Source organism: Enhydra lutris, unplaced genomic scaffold (assembly GCF_002288905.1).
Source record: "Enhydra lutris kenyoni isolate GAN:26980312 unplaced genomic scaffold, ASM228890v2 scaffoldscaffold1, whole genome shotgun sequence".
Lineage (NCBI taxonomy): Eukaryota > Metazoa > Chordata > Mammalia > Carnivora > Mustelidae > Enhydra > Enhydra lutris.
Window position 1 is genome coordinate 46,990,253 of NW_019154085.1, and position 16,207 is coordinate 47,006,459.

General features: G+C 54.8%; 1 protein-coding gene across 1 annotated transcript in view; it reads left to right on the forward strand.

Moving 5' to 3' along the window:
• The window catches only part of LOC111145833 (ciliary rootlet coiled-coil, rootletin family member 2), a 59,329-nt gene that overhangs the window by 24,593 nt on the left and 18,529 nt on the right, over nucleotides 1–16,207 (forward strand). Inside the window, exons 16-21 of the mRNA XM_022501093.1 lie at nucleotides 5,183–5,376; nucleotides 7,416–7,543; nucleotides 8,032–8,201; nucleotides 8,753–8,929; nucleotides 10,341–10,454; nucleotides 13,221–13,364. Of these exons, the coding sequence (XP_022356801.1) occupies nucleotides 5,183–5,376; nucleotides 7,416–7,543; nucleotides 8,032–8,201; nucleotides 8,753–8,929; nucleotides 10,341–10,454; nucleotides 13,221–13,364 (927 nt within the window). The remainder of the gene's footprint in view (nucleotides 1–5,182; nucleotides 5,377–7,415; nucleotides 7,544–8,031; nucleotides 8,202–8,752; nucleotides 8,930–10,340; nucleotides 10,455–13,220; nucleotides 13,365–16,207) is intronic.

Genomic DNA, 16,207 nt, shown 5'->3' on the forward strand with positions numbered 1-16,207 from the left:
TGTCCCCCATGTCCAGGGCCTGTCCTAGGACCCCCTCAGAGGACCGAAAGGCTCTGTCTCATGACTTCCACACACTTGGGGGTCAGGAATGTCACTGCTTCCTCCTCTATCCTGTTTCTCTCCTCCCTGGACCTCTCTGTGCTCACTGTTCTGTCTGCGTCTTTGCTCATGCATTCATTCCCCCACTCTCCCGGACCTCGGCCTTTGGAGGAAGGCAGGCTCTGTGGGGAGTGACCCTGGAGCACTTTGCTTTCCTCCAATCCCAGCCTGTTGCCCCATGTGGAACGCTGCACCCATAGTCTCGGGCCCGGGACCACCAGCTGTCTTGGGTGCTCTGGGACTCAGCTCTGAGTCCTTCTGTCCCTCAGGCTCTGTCCCATCCTTTCCAGCCCGTCTCTTCCCTCCTCCTGTCACTGGAGTGTGATTTGCACTCAAGAGCCACCGCGCAGGTCCACGAGTTGTGACCACTGCGTGCACGGCATGGCCAGCACAAAGGAGACAAGGACGACAAGGCTCCCTAGGGCCTCAGGTCCACCCCGCCCCAGGCAGTCTCTGTGCCACGCACCCCACCCATGCACGGTTTTGCCTGTCCGAGAGCTTCTGGTAAAGGGAGCCGCAGAGCTGGGGCCCTGTCTCAGCACGATGTCAGGGGGCACCATCGCACTTAGTCATAGTGAGAGCTCGGGGTTTTGACTGCCTAGTAACACTTCACATAGAAATAAACCACATTCGCTTTCCCATTTCCTTGCTGCTGGGCATTTGGGTTCTTCGCAGTCTGGGTTTTGATGCACAAGGTGGCCACGGACATAGGTGTATGAGTTGCAAACATGTATAGGGAGGGGAATGTGGCCGTTGGGCAGGTGGGTGTCAAACCGAATAAGAAACGGGCCAGTGATTTTCTGAACTGTTTGCATTGCTTTCTCTAATGCCAGCAACGGACTGGTGGGGGGCGGGGCGGGCTTTCAGTGGCTTCGAGGCCTCGTCCACACTTGGCATCACCCATTTCTGCTTTTCAGCTCTTCTGTGTGTGTGTGTGTGTGTGTGTGTGTGTGTGTGTGTGTGTGTGAAGTTATATACCATGGTGGTTTGAACTGATATGTCCTAGATAACAGATGATCTGAGCACTTGTTCTTATGCTCGCTGGAAAGTTGCATACCGTATTTTGTCAAGTGTCTGTTCAACTTTTGTGCCCGTTCTTACTGGGTGTTTGGTTATGGACATATAAGAACTTTTGATGTATCTTGAACGCGAGTGCCTTGTCAGACAGATGTACCTGGAATAGTTCACTCACCTTTGTGACTTGCTTAGACATTTTCTTACTGTTGTTTTTAACTTTGGTAAAATCCAATTTGCCAAGTTTTTAAAAAATGTGTGGTTAGGATTTCCTAGGTACTGTCTCAGACACTTTTATGTAGCCCAAGGACAACCAAATGCTCGCCTGTGTCTTCACCCAACTCTAACATAGGGGTCTGTGAGTATGGCAGTGGTTCTCAAAGTGTTCTCCCTAGGGCAGCAGCAGCAGCACCTGGGAACGAGGTAGAAATGCAGATTCTCAAAATGCCCTGCTCAAAACTGACTGAGCCAGAAACTGCAGGGTGGGCGGCAGAAATCTGGGTTGTAAGGAGACTTCCAGGTGATTCTGATGCCCCCAAAATGTGTGAATCCCTGGAGTGTCATGTAAAGTAAGACCTACAGTCCGTTATTTTTCATACAAATATCCAGCTGTCCCGGCACCAATTTTTAAAGACTGTCCTTTCTCCCCTGAATTACCTTAGTGACTTGTTGAAAGTAAATTGAACATATGTCTGCACGTAGGGGCACAGATCAGATTGTTGACATGTGCAATCTCCTCATTCCTTCCCCCAGACCACACGGTCTTGGTTACTGTACTTCTCAATAAAGCTTGAAATTGAGTAGCATGGGTCCTCCAATCTTATTCTTCTTTTTCTTTTTAAGATTTTACTTACTTACTTGAGAGAGAGAGAAAGATAGCAAGAGAAAGCACAGTTGGGGCGACAGGCAGAGGGAGAGGGAGAGGAAGAAGCAGACCCCCTGCTGAGCAGGGAGCCTGAAGCAGGACCTGATCCCAGGAACCTGGGATCATGACCTGAGCTAAAAGCAGATGCTTAACCAACTGAGCCCCCCAGGCGCACCTTTACTCTTCTTTTTCAAAATGGTTTTTGACTGTTCTAAATTTTTTACATATCCATGTACATTTCAGAATCAGCTTGCAAATTTCTGTCATTCCCTGCTCTCCCCACCCCCGTAAAGCTTGCTAGAACCTCGATTAATATTGTGCTGACTTTACAGGTTAGTTTCAGAAGCCTGGACACCTTCACGACATCATGGTGTCCCTCCGTAAAGGTGTGGTATCTCTCTTAATTCTCTCAGCTGTGTTTTGTGCTTGGTGTAAATGTCTTGCCCACATTTGATTAAATTGATTCTTAAAGTTGATATTGTGAATTGCTTTGCTGTTTTAATTTTATTTTCCTACTATTCATTACTAGTGTAGAGAAGTACAGTCTCACCTATGAAATTTGAGTCACGTGACCTTACCAAGTTCACTGGTGAGCTCTAAGGTTTCCGTGTTCATAATCATGGCCTCTGTGAAGAGCAACAGTTTCCTGTTTCTGGTGTGCACGTGGGTACAACACAATTCTCACAGGCCCCTCAGTGGACATGCTGGGTACTGACCAAAGCTTCTACCTTCTGGTGAGCCCTACCTCCAGGTTTTGTTTTCCCAATTCTGTTAAGACTGCCCGAAGTTCTGTGTGACTTCTCAGATCCTTGGCTCCCACTTCTCATTCAAATTCGTAGTCCGTTGGCCCCATACTTGTTTGGAGTTATTTTATTTTTAGAGAAAAAGAATACCATTTTTAAAAACAATAGAGAATCTGAGTCTCCCCTCCTCTCTGATATCTTTACCTCCCCAACTGTTTCGGTAGCTTTGAACTCAAGGTTATGTCTCCCTAGTCTCGTAAGCCTGCTGAAACCATAAGTCAAGTCCCCAGCCTTTAGGTAAGGCCTTATTCAAGGCTGCAAAGGAGCCTTGAGCTACTTAGGAGCTGGCCAGTACCACGAGGGAGATCTGTGGTACAGTGTTGGGCTCAGCTGGACGCACACCTGCTTGGATCTTGACTGCTTTGGCAGCTCTCGGGCCCTCATACAGTTTCTTATGTTGCAGGTGCACTGCAAAATTTTCCAGCTGCCCCAGATGGGAGGGCTGGTCTTCAACCACCTCCTTCACCATTATCAGAAGCAGAAAGTTCTGGTCTCAATGTTTGAAGGATTTTTTAATAGGTTATAGAATAATACCAGGATAGCCATTATTGCCATTAGCATTTTGATGAATTCATCCCACTGTCTTCTGACTTTTCTTGTTGCTGCTTGGAAATCAGATGTCAGTCTTCTTGTTGCTCATTTTAAGGTAATGTGTGTTTTCCCCTCTGGTTTTGTTTTTGTTTTTTGTTTTTTTAAGATTTTATTTATTTATTTGACAGACAGAGATCACAAGTAGGCAGAGAGGCAGGCGGAGGGGTGGGTGGCAGGTTCCCTCCTGAGCAGAGAGCCCAATGCAGGGCTTGATCCCAGGACTCTGGGATCATGACCCGAGCCAAAGGCAGAGGCTTTAACCCACTAAGCCACCCAGGCACCCCTTCCCCTCTGGTTTTAAAAGGTGTCTTTCTTATCTCTGGTATTCAGAAACTTTACTATGCTCTGTGTCTGTGATAATTTCTTTGTATTTATCCTATTGGAGGATTATGGTTCATTTTAAATCTGTGGCTTGATGGATTTTACTGGATTTGGGATATTCTTGAGTAGTACCTGTTCAAATTCTCCCTCTCCTCTCCTACTGCAACTTCAATTGTACACATGTTGGACCTTCTTACCTTGTCCCATGTGTCTGTCACTCTTTCCTGTGTTTTTCATCCATTTCTCTCTTCATGATTCAGTCTGAATACATTCTTTTGTCTATCTTCCAGAAGAGTAGTCCTCTTTTCTGTCTAAGCTGGCATTGAATCCATATATTTATTAATTTCAGTCACTGTATTTTAAAATTAGATTGTTTAGAGTTTCTAGTTCTGTTGTGAAATTCCACATCTTGCCATCCATCTTCTCAAACTTTGAATCACAGCTACTTTAAACTCTGTATCTGACAACTCCAATATCTGAGTACCCAAGAGGCCAGGAAGACATTGGTATTTATTTTATGTTCTTACATGTGTTTTTTTGTTTTGTTTTGCTTTGTTTTTTGCTATATGATTCTATCTCCTGATATGCCTGGTAATGTTGATTAAATGCCAAATATCATGGGTCAAAAATTGTAGAAACAACTTGACGATCTTGATGACTCTATTCTTCCAGGAAGACTTACTTCTGGTTCTGGTGGGCAGTAAGGTAAATGATCACCACAGTGCCTGGTGTTAGTGACTCAGACCTGGGCTTCAGCTTGTATGAGGGATGATCTAGTTCTGATTCCATTCCACTACCAGGGTGAGGCCCTCTGTGAGTGCAACTGAAAGTTGGGCTGTTTGTTACGGCCCCTCTGCTATGATGGTTCTGAACTTGAGTTTTTGTTCCCCTGAGGCCATAGTCCCATCAGAAACTCTGTTTTAGAAACTGAGAAATGGAGGCCAAAACTTCTAGATGAACAAATTCTGAGGAGAGAAGAGATGCCAAGTAGTGGCTTCAGTCCTCTGTGTCCCTCCCTCTAGGTCTCAGTTCCTTCAGTCCCCACTGCCCTGGTAGCTCTCTGAAGCCTTGCGCAGATCCTTGTGTCCAATCCTGTCTAGAGTCTTGTGATGTTCTTGATGGAAGTGTTTGTCTACAGCAACCTGGTCCTCTGCCACCTTCTCCAGTCATTGTTGTGTCATTTTTTCTGCTTCCTGGACACTTGTGGGCCAACCAAGGCTACCATTTAGATCAGGAGCAGGCTCTTCCCTGGGAATGCTCAGGTCAGGGACTTCTCTGCCTTTGCTTCAGGAGAGGAGGCCCCTCTGCTGTGAAAACACACACGTTCCCTTCTGAGGTCCAGCCTGTCTTCTGTCCACTCTCCTGTCCACTCTCCTCCCCTTCTCCTCCCCCTCTCTTCCTCTGCACCATTCTGCACAAAATTGCTTCTTTTCTCACCTTTCCCTCACCCTCCCACTTTCTGCCAGACTGTCCCTGCCCTCTCCCCTAGGTCACGTGCAAGAAACAGGCCCTGGAAGAGCAGCTGGCCCAGAGCCTGCAGGACCAGGAGGCCCAGATGGACTCTCTGCAGAGGGCTCTGCAAGAAAAGGAGGCTTTGTCTGATGAGCGGACCCAGCTGCTGGCCAAACAGGAGGCCTTGGAGAGGCAGGTCCAGCTCACAGCTGAGGAGGCAGCTGACCTCAGGTACCCGGGGTGCTTCCAACAACTGGTGTCCACACAGCCTCATCCTTGAAGGGCCTCCAGTGTGGCAGCGGACAGGCACCTACTCCAAGACTGTAGATCAGAGCAAGTCTGTCTATGTGGGAGAGAGGTTGTGAGCGAGAGGCAAGCACAGTGCCTGGATAGGAGGAGCATCTAGAAGTGAATCTAGTGAGAACCCTGGGATAGCCCTCCTGAGCAAAGTGGCTCTACTGGCCAGATTCCAAGTAACCAGAAACCCAGTTCAGACCAGCAGAAGGGAAGCATGGGATGTCTTGCTCATGGGTCTAAGAAGTTCAGGGTACACATGGCTTCAGGCAAGGCTGGATCCAAGTGCTTCCACAGTGCTATCAGGATCCTGTCTCTCCCTGATTGGTGCTACTTAACTCAGGGAATTTTGCTCTCAGGCAGGCTCAGGGTAAAAGGTGGTAAATTGTCAATGGCCACTCCAGACTCCCTCCTCCAGCAGACATAGTGCCCTTCTCCCCACAAGTCCAAAATCTGTGCCATTGACCATCATGAACCATTAGATGTTTTGAACCAATCCCGGGAGTTGCAAGGCTCAGGTTGGCAGGATGGAGTCACGTGCCCACCCCTGAAGCCAGGGGCAGTGTCAGCCCCAGGGAACCATGAAGTTGAGGCCAAGATGAGCTTCAAAGACCATCAGGAGTCACTTGCAGAAGGATTGAAATAGGCACTTGGAGGTGAGAACAGGGTGCCTGTTGGCTATTGCCCCATGGGCGGAGCTAGTTCCAAGGTCTCTGGAAATCCAAAAGCTGGTGGCTTTCTGGCCCCAAACTTGCAGGCTCTCTTGAGAACATCTAAGTATTTTTGTAGAAATTCTTTTTTTTGTGGAATTCTTGGAATTCCAGAATCTGGGGAATCACAAGAACCCTTCGAGTCCCAGGTCCTTAAACATCTTCACAGACAAACCTCTTTTGCAAATGAAAGCGATAGAGAAATTAGAACAGAAAACTTAACAAAGGCTACTCTGGGTCAGCAGGAGTGGAGATCCCTCCCTGCTGCCCCCTCCCAGGCCCCACGGGTACTCAGAAGAACAGGGATTAGAGGCCCATCACCTGCCAACATCTACTGCCCGGATCGCTGGCAGAGGCTGGGCAGAGGCCTCAGGAGCCCAGGATCCCCTCTCCAAGCCCAGCCCTGACCACTGGGCCCAAGGTCCCTGCACCTGCCAACCCAGTGGCCCCCAGACAGAGCTCGCCGCTCATTAAACAGCACTTCACAGTGAGTAGTCTGAGCTTCTGCTGACAAGGCTGCTGAGGACTCATCAAGCCACCTGTGCCTGGCACACATGACCCCCAGCAGGCACAGGGTGTGTTTATCGGGCAGGCTCTGTGGGCTGGAGGGTGTGACCATGGCAGCCTTAACCAGCTCCAGGTGATGCCGACAACCAGCAGGGGTGCGGAGTCCTGCTGTAGCTCGATTCTCCTGCAGTGGGCTGCGTGACAGTGACGGAAGACCCCAGGGTTCCAGGTCCTACAGCCCCCACAGCAGGGCCCTGATGAGGCGGCAGCCCCACAGACACATTCTCAGTTCACAGGGTGCTGGGCCACTCGCTGGCCAGAGAGATTGGTGGGGTCTCTGCCTGGCCCTTGCCTGCAGCCTGGCTGGTCTTGCCGGGCCTCTACTCCAGGAGGCTGAGACCCTTGGGGCTTGATCTCACCATCCTGAGCTCAGGGCCTGAGCTGAAATCAGGAGTTGGATGGTTAACCGACTGAGCCACCAGTGCCCCTCTACTATTTTTATTGTTCTGAGTTGTTTATTTGCTGCTTGTTTTGTTTTGTTTCACTTAGCTTTTTAATCCATCCGAAAGATTATTTTGTGCAGGGCCTACTTTGGTTCTAGAGATTTAAAATGAATGAGATGTTTATTCTGTTTTTCTTGTGATTTGTGAAACTGGCCTGGCGGGCACTGTCCCACTGTCTCGGAAATGAGCTCTCCACCATCACTCATCGGCAGGACTGCCTGGGTGACAGGCTCCGTTGTCTGACGACTTTCTGCAGGGCTGAGAGGGACTCTCTGGAGAACAGCCTCTTTGAGACCCAGCAGCTGTCCAGGCAGCTACAGGCACAGAGGGAACAGCTGGAAGGAGAGGCCCAGAGCATGCGGCTCGCTCAGCAGGCCCTGCAAGGTGCTCCTCGTGGGGGCTCTCTCTGATCTTCTCCCCCGTCAGAGGATCTCAGTCCCCAGATGTGCTGCTTCCACTCCCCAGTGCCTTGAAGGGAGGCAGACACAGGCCTGGAGCTCACAGGGCTGGACAACTCCTGCCACTTTGTCTGGGAGGGATGGGCACCCACCCCACCTGCTTCCAGGGATGGGCCCAGACACCAAACTGGGCTGTGGCCACAAGATCAGCAAGCTGGCTCCCTGCCCCTCCCCTATGCTCCCTGGTCAGCCCGCCCGGCCTGGGGTGGCCTGGTCATAGCAAGTATAAGGTGAGAACTTAGGACGCACACAGTGAGGCAGGGAGTGCTTTGTCTCCGGGCTCTGGCAGCCTCCTCAGAGCAGGTGGCTGTCCCTCCATGGGGCTGGCACTCCACAGGGGGTTCGTAAGGGCCACAGGGGTTCCATGCTGTGGGGGCCTCGTAGCCAGCCCCTGATGCACCTGTCACTTCACAGTGGAAATGCAGCAGCTGAAAAGTTCCTGGGAGGTCCAGGAGACAAAGCTACAGTGGGACATGGAGAAGCTTCAGCGGCAAGTGGCGCAGCAGGAGCGGGAGGGGCAGCTGGCCCTGGAGAGTCAGGTGCTGGCCCACCATGAGGACCTGGCTCGGCTCCAGAGGGAGAAGGTCTGCTTCTGTTGGGCCACCCAGCTGCCTGGTCACTTCCCTGGGGTCTACCATGTCCTAAAATGCAGCAGACAGCTGGGGGCGGGAGCCTAGGAGACCAGCCAGGAGACAGAGGTGCCCCAGCCATGCCGTGGCTAGGGCCAGAAGAGGACTCTTCCAAGTTCGAGTGAGCCTGAGCCACCCAGAGCCTGGGGCCTGTGTGCCAAAGAGCCCAGACCTCGTGCAAGCTGACCTGGCTGCAGTCTGAGGGCCAGTAGCTGGAGGGAGGTTTCCCTGCAGGTCGTGCTTGACATATTATACATCTCATGAATGTGGAGGCTCTGGAGGGGGTTATGAGCCACTACATAAACGTGGGAGGGCAGATGGAGAGACTCGGGTCCTGCTTTGGTGTCATCATGTGAGACAAGTGTGATATAGCTGGAGTGGCCAACCTCTGGGGACCTGTCCTGACCTGCCGTCTGTCCCATGAACCAGGTCTCACTTAGGACCTGCTGGTCTCACATGTCCTGACCTATGCAGCCATCACAGCCTGTCCCTTTGTGTTGGCCCAGGAGAACCTGAGTCTGTCTCTGACAGAGGAGAAGGAAGTGGCAGCTCGCCGGTTGGAACAGGAGAAGAAGCTGGTGGCAAAGAATGCAGCCAAGAGTGAGGCTCTGAAGGATGAGATTCAGAGCCTGAAGCATGAGAGGGATGAGAGTCTCCTCCAGCTGGAACATGAGATGCAACAGGTGACAGGGGACTATGAGGCAGCAGGAAACATGCACATCAACATCACCATGCCTTCTCTCACCCAGCAAGAGGGCTATGAGGGCAACCTTTCTAGGTCACTGCTATTGCAACTATGGTCTTCCACAGAAGTTCTGGTGGACAGACATCCAACCCCCTGCTCATCCATCCAGCAACCCATCCATTCATCCACCCATCAATCCATCCATCCATCCACCCATCCACCCATCAATCCATCCTTCCATCCACCCACCCGTCATCCATCCATCCATCCACCCATCAATCCATCCAGCCCATCAATCCATCCACCCATCCACCCATCCGTCATCAGTACACCCATCCATTCACTCATCCACCCTTCTGCGCATCAATCCTTCCACACATCCATCATCTAATCCATCCATCCATCCACTAATTCATCCACCCACTAATCTGTTCACTCATCCACCCATCAATCCATCCACCCATCCATCCACCCATCAATCCATCCACCCATCCACCCACCCATCATCCATCCATTCACCTATCCATCCATCCATCCATCCATCCATCCATCCATCCACTAATCCATCCACCCATCCACCCACCAATCTATCCACCCATCAATCCATCCATCCACCCATCCACCCATCCACCTCTCTACCCATCAATCCATCCATGCATCCATGCATCCATCCACCCACCCACCCATCCATTCATCCACCAATTCATCTATCCATCCACCCATCAATCCATCCATCCACCCACCAATCCATGCATCCATATCCATCCACCCATCCATCTACCAATCCATCCACCCATCTATCCATCCATGTACTTTACTGTCCCTCCATTTATCTGTCCATCATCCATCCATTCACCTGACTTGCCATCCTTCTATCTATACACCCAGCTGATGTCCCATGTACATGGCCATCTATCCACATGCCTAATTTTCCATTCACACACCTAACCACACATCTATCCATCAATTTGCTTAAATATCCATCCAACTATCCATGCACCCAACTATCCACCCATACATTCATGTGACTATCCATCTATCTAACCACTCACTTGACCATCTATCTATCTATCACATCCTTCCTTCTATCCACATACTCATCTGTCCATCCATATCCACCATCCATCTCTGTGTCTGATCATCCATCCACCTGATCAGTCAACCAGTGTATAGAGAGCTGACTGAGCAGAGGCACAGAGGTTGGGCCATGTTACACAGAGCGAAAAGGCCCCATCGACCCCACTCAGGACAAGGGCTGCCTCTGGGGTGATGTTCCTCCCCAAGCAGGGGTGTGCAATCAGGAGCACACCACATCCTCGCAGAGGCTTTACTACCCACTCTTCTGCTGCAGCCTCTCCTTAAAGAGGCCTCTGAGCCTCACAAGCACCATGTCCCCCAAATCCCTCCAGGCCCTGACCCTGAAAGAAGAAGAGGGGAAGCTACTGAGGGAAGAGCTCTTCAGGTCCACGCAGGAGCTGGAGCAGGTGCGGCAGGAGGCCCAGAGCCGGCATGAACAAGCCGAGGTGAGCCCTGGGGGCCCAAGCAAGACCCTGAGCACCCAGCCTGGCAGGCGCAGGCGGATCCCCAGATGCACCCCCTTCCTGCCTGGTCCCAGGGACACAGCCCCTTCCATCCTGGCCCCCTGAGCCTGAATGTCCCTCGGGAAATATCCAGGTCTCCTTCTGGAAGGAAACACTGTCTTAATGGGAATGAAAGACCCAAAGAACCAAAGCTGGGGGTGGGTGGGGGCTGTGAGAATCGGTCCCTGCTCCCCAGCAGTGGGCTTGGCCAGGAAAAATCCAGAGAGAGGAGGGCCTGGGGCCACAGGCAAGCCAGTAACAGAGAAGGGCGGAACCCAGACCTGGGCCCCAGCCAGCCCCACAGACATCCAGCTCTGCCCATCTGTGCACCTGAGCTGCCCTTGGAATGGAACTGCAGTAAACAAGTGTGAGGCCTCTAGGGCCAGCTTGTTAGATGCCTCTGAAGGAGAAACCCAACCTGGGAAGTCCAGCACTGTGCCCGAGGCAGACCTTCACTGGGAAGGATGCCCACAGAGAGTCCCAAGCTGAGCCGGAAGAGAGGCATCCCTGAGGGATGAGGAGTGGGAGAGACCCTGTAGGGACTGGCCCACCACTGCATTGAGGCTTCCTTGGGCAACCGACTGGGTCACCTGGGACCCTGGACTCCACCAGGAGCCCATGTCAGGGGTCAGGGCAGGCAGCAGCAACTAGGACTTGGAGTGGGGGCCATGACCCTGGGGGCCCTGTGCCTCCACCGATGGGTGGGACACCCACAGCTGTGTGCCATGGGGGGGCCTCCGCCAGAGTGTCTCTTCACTCTCCTCCCCCCACCCCATGGTTGCCTGACACGGTCACTAGGAGAAGAGCTGCCTGGAGGGGCTCCTGGCACCCAGGAAAGTCTCATCCAGGAGCCTCCCTCCCTGGAGCCCCTGCCACACTCCGTCCCACCCTTAGCCTGGGTGGCCCTTCCATGGGCACAGCTGGGAGGAGTGGAGGCCCTCCTTCCTCCCATCCCCACTGAGCTGCCCCCAGTCCCATCCATGGTCAGGGAACCAGGAATGCCCCCGCCCCAGACCCCGGGAGCTGACACCCCAACTCAGAGAGGGCTGGCTCAGGAGGATTCCCTCATGCTGGCTCCAAGTCTCTGGCTGGACTGGGGATGGCCCGCCAGCCAGCAGGGACCTCGTTAGGGGTCCTTTTGGCACCTTGGCCTGGAAAATTAAAACCCACTGAGGACTGAGAGAGGAGGGATGCCAGCTAAAGGAAGCCGGCTGTGGGATCAGAAAGCACCACTGGTGGGTGGAGGGGCTGGCTGGAGGTATGCGGTCGCTCACAACCCTCCCAGGGCTTCCAGGGGAGACCTGTCCTGGAGGCACAGCCAGACCCGGCCACCCAAGGTGATACCTGTCACGGGGGAGGGACAGCAGGGGCCCAGGGTGGAGGGGGCCCCAGTGAAGCCTGATGGAGCCCCAGCCCACCAGCACCCTTGCTCTGCGGCAGCCACCGAGTCCTGGCAGGGGTAGTGGGGAGGCCTCTTAGAGACGCAGCATAGGGCCAGTAGCGTGGGCACCTGCACCTCCTGGAACAGGAAGTCAGCTCCATCCCCTACCCTGGAGGCCCAGACCACCCTGGGAACAGGCAGGAGGGAGGAAGTCATCCTGGCAGGGAAGCAGGTAGGCCTCATGGTAAGTAGGCAAGCCGGTGCTGTCCTTACTCAAGGACAAGGAAAGCTTCGAGCACGGCTGCCGAGCCTGGGGCCCAGAGGCCCCTCACTGCCTCCACGTGCCCACCAGTGAGCGCTGGACAGGAACCTCCTGAGACCTGAGGCCCCAGGAGGGCAGATTCGGGGTGAGCAATGTCCCAGAGGAATGTTTGGGCTGCCTGAGTGGCCTGCATGGTCTCTACGGGGGTGGTCCAGCAGCCACTTTCCAGATGCATCTGTGGTGACTACATGTTTAGGCTGACAGTGACGTGGGTGTCCCCTAAGGCCCCCACCTATGTGAAAGTTCGGGGAACCAAGGCTGAAGGGCCCCTGTGTTCACCCGGACTCAGGGACAGGGCCTCCCCCTTCCCCACCACTGCCATGTCTTCTGAACTGGGGTCTGCCTTTCTGGCCCTACGCTGAGGGGCAGGGTCCCACAGAGTAGGACTAGAGGCCCTTTGTCTGGGAAGGGTGAGCCCCTTGCACTGACCGCAGAGGATGCCCCAACCACGGGGCCGTGGGACCCGGGGGGGCTTCTCCCATTTCCAGCCAGCCAGCGAGGGTGGAGGTCCTGAGCTCCTGGGCATGAACGCTGAGCCTACTGCCAGCCCCAGGAGTCCCGAAGTCGGTGATATTTGAGGGCAGGGCCCTCTTGCTGCCAAATGGCTATTCTTGACCCCTCAGCCAGGTGGGCCCAACAACAACATTTTAGGGATGAGAGAGGTCAGTGCTTGAGTCCCTGACTGGGCCACTGCAGCCGACCCTGCCCTGGCCTTGGGCTGGAGACCCCAGAGGAAAGGCGTGGGTGGCAGGGTCAGCCCCTCCCTGTGGGGAGACCCCTCTGGGGCTTCCTCACCCTGTCTCCTGGGTACCTGGCATCGGGAGCAATGGCAACTGTTGGCGTGAGGACATTGACCTGGAGTCCCAGAGCGGGCTCTGTCCCCGGCCACCTGAGACGGCCCATGTGAGGACAGCGTCTGGCTGCCCGCATGGGCTTCAGCTGACCACCAGCTGCCCAAGCCTCGGGCTGCCCGTGGATGCCGTGGCCGGCTTGCTGCTCCCTCCAGGCCACCGTCAGCGCCACGACAGCGGAGCTGAAGGCCCTGCAGGCCCAGTTTGAGGATGCCATCTCTGCCCATCAGAGAGAGGCCACGGCTTTGGGCGAGAGTCTTCGGGAGATGGCAGCAGAGCGAAGCAACGCCAGGAGAGAAGTGAGGGGGTGTCAGGGGGGAGGGGCAGAGGCAGTTCCAGGAGAGCCGGGATGCCGGGAGTGGGGAGAGAAGGCCTTCCCGACAGGCAGGTGTGACTCAGGGAGCTGGGAGGGGAAAGCTGGACCCTTGGCCCAGAGACCCCTCCATCCTACCAGCCCTGGGAAGAGCCTTGGTGAGGTGGTGCTGGCCAGGCCCCGCCTACAGGCAGCATGGGGTATAGACCCCAGGGGACCGGGTATCAGGTGAGGCGATGCTGCCTGGGGGTGACTGGGGTAGAGGGGCAGAAGTGTGGGGGTTTTGTGGGGTTTCCAGGGGCGGCCATGCATGGACCTGGCCAAGGAGTCGAGGTCAACACAAGGCCCCCAGGAGCCACGTGACAGTGTCCTGTGGTGGGGAGAGTCCTGCGCAAGGCAGGCCAAGCTTCAACACAGCAGGCAAGCAAATCGGGGAGGTGTTTCTGAGGGAGCTGTGACAGGACCTGGGGAGCCTGGAAGAGGGGAGGGCAGGAGGGCACAGGGATTTGGGCAGGGGGAGGGTAAGTTATAGCCCAGGTGGGGCCGTGGGAGGGTAGGATTTGTGCTCTCCCTGGGCAAGGAGCCAAGGCCGCAGGCAGCAAGCATGCTGACCGGGAGCTCAGGGGAGCACAAGCTCGGACCAAGCAGCAGAAAGGAAAGGGGCTCCTCAGCCCTCCCCCAGCCCCCCAGGGGCAGGCCCCAGCAGTAGAGGGAGGGGGAGGGAGAGAGCATGATTTAACATGACAGGCTGTTTACTTTGGCCCCCAAAGAGAAAGGTCTCCTTTCAACAGATTTCAAAGTCAGGCCCGGTCAGCGACCACACGGAGAAGCAAAATGAGATTTTAAAACTAGGGGCTGCAGGGGAGGGGCCGGGAGACTGGGGGCACATTTGTTCTGGAGAAGTGAAAGAAGAAAGCACAGGCCTCCTGAGAAGTTTGGGTTCCCAGAGAGGGGGGCCCCCAGAAAGGAGAGGGAACCCCAGAAAGGAGAGGAAACCTCAGAAAGGGGAGGGTCCCCCAGAAAAAAGAGAGAAGCCCCAGAAAGAGAAAGAGCCCCCAGAAAGGAAAGGGAACGCCAGAAAGGAAAAGAGCCCCCTGGAAGGGAGTGGAGGAGCAGGAGGCTGAGGCGAGAGGACAGGAGCAACAAGCCAGGGAGCAGCAGCCCCGAAGAGCCTCCCAGGCGCCAGGCTGGCCCAGTTGCCATGGAAACCATAACTTTCCACAGCCTTTAAACTGAAGGACGGTCCAGGCTTCTCACGGCCCTGCCTAGAGCGCCACACGCGTGTGCACACACACACACGTGAATACACAGCATGGTTCGTACTCACGCACACCCCCATGCACACACGGGCACACACATGACAGTACGCACGTGCATATACACGTGCACTCATGTGCGGACACAACCCTCCCAGGGAAACACATATGGACACCGCAGAGCTCACACAAATGTGCAACGAGCCACACACGCTACCACGCACGCCTACACGCACCCGTTACGCACGTGGACGTGGGCACGCACGTGTGCAGAGGCACAGGCCTCATCCTCACCCGTGCTACATCCATACACGCGTGTGCACAGAGCGCACATGCGTGTGCTCACACACATACACAGGTCAGATCCTGTCACAGCCCCTCCCCTGCTTTCCCTCTGGCCGTGCAGAGTCCTGGAGCCCCTTCCCTGCAGGAGGTTTCAAAAGACGCTGTTTATACGATTTCTAGTAAAGAAATAATTATTATAATCACATTAAGTGATTTGACTGTAAAACTCCCGTCCGAGGCCGCTGTTCTCATGAGGGGGGCAGGCGGTCGCACAGGGGGAGGGGCCCTTCTCCTGCTTTGTTGTGCTTGTTTTCATCTCCTTGCCCTGGGAAATGAAAACAGTTTCTTGTAAGATGGATAGGGCCTTTCGCTGGTCCTTGACCTTCCTGGTGGATTTTTGCTGAGCTCTGCGGAAACTGCTCCACACGGTTGTGGCTCCCATATGTGGGGGTGGAGGGGGAGCAGAGGAGGGGCTCAGGCCCTTCCCCAAAACAGAACAACAATAACCGCGGGTGGACACAGGAGCCAGGCTGGACAGAGGCCTGGGCAATGTCCCGCTGGAACAGCCAGCAAAGCGGGGTTTGCATTTGGCAAACCAGCGCCTTGACATTGCTCAGAATTCTTGTGGCTTCCCTTCTCTCGGCCCGCTGCCGGCCTCGTCCACCTCCTCCTCAGGGCCAGCCCGGCCTGCACGGAGCACTCTCTAGAGGGTCCTGCCCAGGGCCGGAGCGCAGGCCAGAGAGGCAGGAGACAAGAGGTCCTGGCCCAACCTGGCAATCTCTGACCCCATGGCCCACGTGCTGAAGGATGGGCTGGCCCTTCCCCGGGTCTGCACTCTCCTCCAGGGCCCCCTCCAGGGCTTAGGGGAGGGCGTGGTGCTGACATGAGGCACCCCGTGTCCCAGGGCAGCATGAAAGCAGCTCCCAGCCCTACCAAGCTCTGGCCTCACATAGAACCCCAGAATCGGCAGGCCCTGCCTAGAAGCCCCAGGAGGGCGTGGAGGGTCCTGGTGTGGGGAGGACAGTGCGATGGGGGTTCCCTTCTGGGCCTGGAACGGGTCTGACAGGGACAGGGGACAAGGACTCACACCCACAGCGTCTCCCAATCCTTGGGTCTGCTTGTAGAAGCTAGAGTCTAGGCTGCTGAGCCCTGAGACTGAGGTGGCTGTGTGGCACATGGCTCCCGCTGGCCCCAGAGCCCGCCCACCTGGAGCCCTGCCGCCCCCCACCCCTTGCATTTAGGGTGTCCGTGTTTCTGTGGGGCACTATGCATAGAGCACTCATGCAAC